We start from the raw sequence: 5,547 nt of genomic DNA, 5'->3' as shown, positions 1-5,547 counted from the left end.
ATAATGCAAACATAACTGATGAACAAGTAAACGAGGTCTCACATGACAACTGGTTAGTTTTGAGGGATTTATACTTACTGTCTATGATTGCTTTCAAAAATGATGCTAGTTGAGACAACATAAGCCATTTACTTTCAGACGAAAAAGGTCTACGTCAGGGTGACCCATGTCTCCAATATTATTTAACATTCTTACTGGCATGTTAGCTATTCTGATTGATCGCGCCAAGTAGGACTGTGAAATATAGCAAGCGGACTGGAAAATATACCAAATTTTGACATAGATCATGTAATGGTGTATCTTGAGTGTGAAAAAAAATTCTTGCTGGCATCGGTCGCTTCGCTGTCAAACTAGACCCATTCTCTTTGGAAACTCGTTTCTTTCTCGTAGATGGTTTGATTTCTAAGCAATGTATGAAATAAATTTTCCGCAACCTTCTCAATTTTCCACCACACACTATAGGGATCATATGATGACGCCATATAAAGTTTCAATATTTTTGGAGTTTGTTTGTATTTTTTGAATTAACAAACCAACAAACTCACATTTGGAGTCAAGTGTTGGCACCCTCATGTTTGGAATTCATTTCATTTTTCTGTAAAAGGCCTAAACATAGACTCAAGGACACAAATATGATTTCCAACCTAGTCTTGCCAACCTTTTCACGCACTTGCAGTTCAAATTTGAATTATATACTTTCAATATATAGAAATGCACTTAATGACGTAAAATATAGCAAGTGAACTCTGAAAGATGCCGGAATTTTACATGGGTAATCTAATAGTGTATCTTAAGCCCGGACATGAGGTCAAAACTAAGGAGGATCGCTTTGACCGTAGCAATGCTATGTTGGTCAAGCTGAAACAGCAGTAGTGTATAGTCCGCGTACTGCAGATGGGTTACTCCCCCTGGAATAAGGTGGCCCACCACCCCTTTGATATGGCCAGCAGCTGACGCTTTCCAAAGCATAGTGGACAGCGCATCCACCACAAAGTGCACCTGCAGTTTAAATTTGAATTGTATCCTTTAAATATATAGAAATGCACTTAATGACGTAAAATATAGCAAGTGAACTCCGAAAGATGCCAAATTTTTATATGGATAATCAAATAGTGTATCTTGAGCGTTGAAAAAAATTTCAAGGCCGATGGATGAAGCATCGATCGTATTCATTTACGTTGTATAAAATAAAAAAATGATAAAAAATAACTGAGCATAAAAATAAAGAGGAAACAAATAATGTACAAACGAAAAGATACACAAGAAAAGCGAGGAAAACAGAAAAAACAAATCTTTGTCGAGTGCCATAAACAGACACTCGGCAAAGACAATGGAAAAGAACATTTAGAAAAAAAAATGCTGAGTCTCAAAAGAAAAGAACTCGTCAAAGATTTATTTGCCCAGTTCAAAGGAAAAAAGAATCTGGCAAAGATTTTTTTGCCTAGTTCAAAGGAAAAAGAACTCGGCAAAGATTTCTTTGCCTAGTGCCAAAAAAGAAGGAACTCGGGAAAGATTTATTTGCCCAGTGTAAAAAAAAACTCTATGATGATTTCTTTGCCGAGTTTTTTGATAAGAAGAACTCGGCAAAGATTTAGAACTGGGCGAAATATCAAATTCTAGTAGTGAGTGCATCAGTTTTACGAAATTACAATCCGACCTTACTATTTTTCTATAAACAATATTTCTGAATATCGATTCAATTTTGTCATTTTCTTTTCATAATACTATGGATTCATTTTTTTTTGTGAAACTTCCTAACGAGTATATCATCGACCATGTACATTAAATTAAATTTTGTTTTCGATTTACATGCGTGGATACCCTTGCAGCTGGTGGCTAGAAAACTGTGGTATTCATGGTGGTCAATTACCCGAAGCAACTTTGACCGTAGACCGACGCGAGTTAATTACAGGCGTGACCCATTTTCGAATTCCGTTCCCTCCCTCCCCTTCTTTTCTTGAACCAAACCCAGCTGCCGTTCCCCATTCCTCACCCCCGTCGCAGCACGCTAAATTTCAAATGGCCATTAGTAGGCTCCTCTAGTCGGATCCAAGAGTTCATCGCCTTGGGAATCGAAGTTTTCTTCACTCAGGTAAGAGAATCGGACTTCGATTTTGCCCTAGGTACGAGAATCCAATTGCTTCTCACTCGAGAATTCGACCAAACCATTTTTTGTCTATACTAGGGTTCCTCACGTAGAGATCATCCATGGAAGATACCAAGTCGCCGGATAGTGAAGGCAAGGCCGATCGCTTTCGCGTGATGGAGCTCCGTTCCGGGCGTCGAGTCCGGCGCTCGCTGCCGCCACGTCGAGTCCGCTCCCGGCGTGGTCAAAGCGGTGGAGAAGATGACCGTCTCAGCGCCCTCCCCAACGACATGCTCCTCCTGGTCCTCGCACGCCTGCGCTGCGCCCACAGCGCCGCGCGCACCGGCATCCTCTCCCGCTGCTGGCGAGACCTCTGGACCCACCTCCCCGATCTCACCTTCCGCGACGTCGCGCCCGCCAAGATCGAAGCCGTGCTCCCACACACGAAGAAGTGTGTCCGAAGGGACATGAGGCAACCGTCTTTGTTAGGAAACACATGGATTAATAGGATTAACTAAATCCTAACATAGATAGGATTGATTGAAGTGATACTATTCATCAATCAACGTGCTAGTCTGGCACTTTGGCAAACTCCACGATTCCGGTAGTGGGCCCTTCCTTTCCTCAGGCGCAACATCAGTCCCATTGATCACAGTTAATCCACACGCTCCACTTCAACGGTGAAATTTCTCCGAGTGAGATTTAGGTTATTTTAGCTAAAAAATCTAGATAAGTCATGATATCAGTCTAGCTAGGTTAGAGCTTTTGAGCTGTTGGAGAAACGCGAGCAACGTTTCTGCTGGAACACCCTGATCCATTTCGCTGGATTCTTATCCACACAACACAAAATTGTGTGGTACTCCCTTCATTCCAAAATAGATGACCCAACTTTGCACTAACTTTAGAGAGTATCTTCGATATACACGCACCTCTTCTTGAGATATTTCTGTGAACCTCGTGGGGATATTGCAAGGCCTCTCAACCACTTAATTGTTGCTTGGGCCAAGTAGCAGTAGTCTATAAATGTGCACACCCCTCCAAACATTTCACAAGCCAAGAGAAGCAGGCAGACACCCTGTAGTAGTGGCAAGCGAATCCAAAAACTTGCCACGTGGCTGCGAGGGAAAACAACCAAGGGCAGTAAAAAGGTCAGAAACGCTCTTTGATTAGAAATCTGTAGATGAGCTCGGAAAGGGATGAAACTTGTCATGGTGTCTTCAACCGAACCTTTAAGGGTGTGGTACAACTTTGAGAGGATTACAACGAAAACTTGATGCACCTCGTGTACAAAATGGACACTCTCCCCCGGGCTTCGAATGAAAATTGCCGTTTTTCACATAGAAGTCAAGTTTTTTAAAGCATTTCAACTTCAATCTTTTTACATAATTAACACACACTATTGGAAGCTCCATGATAAAAAAAATCCACCTTTTGAGTTGATTTGCTATTTTTGAGGCATTACCTGTTTTTTCGGCCACTATAAAGGGCAAAATGCTTTGAGGATTTAAACAATCTCGGAAAGTGTCATGGCGTTTTCATCTGAATCCTCTAGGGTGTAGTAAAAATTTGAGAGCATTACGGCAAAATTTAATGCACCTTATGTACGAACTGGACACTCTCCCCCAGAGTGTCAGGGTTTTGAACGGAAACCGATGCCTTCGGCATGCAACTCCATTTATTTAAATAATTTCAACTTCAGACGTTTTCCATCATTAACACACACCATCTAAACCTCGAATCTGAAATTTGGGATGATTTTAGGTTTAGTAAATATGATTTTCCAAGTATTTTTGGAATTAATATATGTGTGGCGGGTGGACTTTACTGCCCGCCACTCTAAACATTGGATTTTATATATATATTTTTGGCGTGGGTTGCCGAAAGATATGTGTGGCGGACATATTTCCTGCCTGTCACTGATTAAAATAAACGAGTGGCATGCACTATATGCACTCACCGCTGCTGCTTTCATCCTGCATGGAATTTGAGAAGAGTTTACCTGTGGCGGGTGCAACATATGGTCCGCCACAGCTGTGGACAATGCAGTGACAGGTATAGGTTCTTTTTACTCCCATCCAGTGCTATTTTTAGCAGTGGTAGATGCCTAGTCGTGCCTGTCACTAATTTGACATCACCTATAAGCCTTTTTCCAATAGTGAAAAAATGTAGAATTAGCAGCTTGATATTTTGAGCAGTTGCAGAAATGTGAGCAATGTTTCTGCTGGCAGATCCTAATCCGTTTCGCTGGATTCTTATCCACACAACACACAAATTATGTGGTATTTCGGTGTACACGCACCTCTTCTTGCAATATTTCCTTTTCCTCAGACCACGACTTGTGCTTTTTTTCTGTGAACCTCGTGGGGATATTGCAAGGCCTCTCAACCACTTAATTGTTGCTTGGGCCAAGTAGTAATCTATAAATGTGCACACCGCTCCACACATTTCACAAGCCAAGAGAAGCAGGCAAACAGCCTATAGCACCGACACCGATGGCCGACCCTTCCTATCTCCAAAGTGTTACTCTTAGCCAAGGAAGCCAGGTGAAGGAAGTAGTGCTCCACTTGTACCTTTACCAGAATGGACAAGCACAGCCCAAGGGCAACCAATGCCAGATAGTAGGTTCAACTCGCCCTCATGGTTTCGGTACCACCGTTGTTAATGACTGGACCATACATGATGGTCTTAGCCCCACCACAAACATCGTTGCGCGTGCCCAAGGCCAGCTTATACAGGCAGGCATGACTGCAGGCAGCTGGTTCATTTGCCACAACATCGTGTTCACAGATGACAGGCTTGAGTGTTTACTCCTCTTATGATGATTCAAGCCTTCGGCACCGTATCCTCATCATGTTATTGACAGAATTACAACACGAGGATATAGATGTTTCTCATGTCTAAGGTTATATTTTGCACAAAAGGAAATGCGCTGATTCATTTGACTTTCATCGCATGCATATTTTTTTATTTTGATATTTACAGCTTTGTTTAGGTTCAAGGGGTCCACCCCTTAATGTTATTGGAAACATAGAGGGACAAGAAGGTGAATGGGCAATTGTCAGTGGAACCGGAGAGTTTGCCTATGCACAAGGTGTTGTCTCCTACAAAGTAATCACGAGCACCCCCCAATGGAAGGTCACAAGGGAGCTTCATATCCGTGCCTTGTGCATCACCTTGTTGAAATCGCCGGTACAAAACACCTAACCTTGCATTCTTTTGATAACTACATGATTCGCCGCACATTGATGCAGAAATACGAAGAGACACGTTGCTACGAAATATTTTTACTGCATCCTATCATTTATTTTCTTAACTTAGTAACTTAACGGATTGAGAAATTTCTTAAATAAATTAAAATAAAATAAATTTTCTAATTGAAATATCTCAAGTTAGACTAACAGATTAATATTTGGTATGTTGGAAATATGCCCTAGAGGCAATAATAAATTAGTTATTATTAT

General features: G+C 41.5%; 1 protein-coding gene across 1 annotated transcript; it reads left to right on the top strand.

The window, feature by feature from the left end:
- Positions 1–4,578: 4,578 nt before the first annotated feature.
- LOC123090407 (uncharacterized) lies at positions 4,579–5,290 on the top strand. Its single transcript, XM_044511725.1, has 2 exons — positions 4,579–4,886; positions 5,086–5,290. Exons 1-2 carry the CDS (start codon positions 4,579–4,581, stop codon positions 5,288–5,290), a joined length of 513 nt encoding a protein of 170 aa, XP_044367660.1.
- The last annotated feature ends 257 nt before the right edge of the window (positions 5,291–5,547 follow it).

This window comes from Triticum aestivum, chromosome 4B (assembly GCF_018294505.1).
Source record: "Triticum aestivum cultivar Chinese Spring chromosome 4B, IWGSC CS RefSeq v2.1, whole genome shotgun sequence".
In the NCBI taxonomy this organism is placed as follows: domain Eukaryota; kingdom Viridiplantae; phylum Streptophyta; class Magnoliopsida; order Poales; family Poaceae; genus Triticum; species Triticum aestivum.
This window is presented reverse-complemented; position numbering and strand designations above follow the sequence as displayed.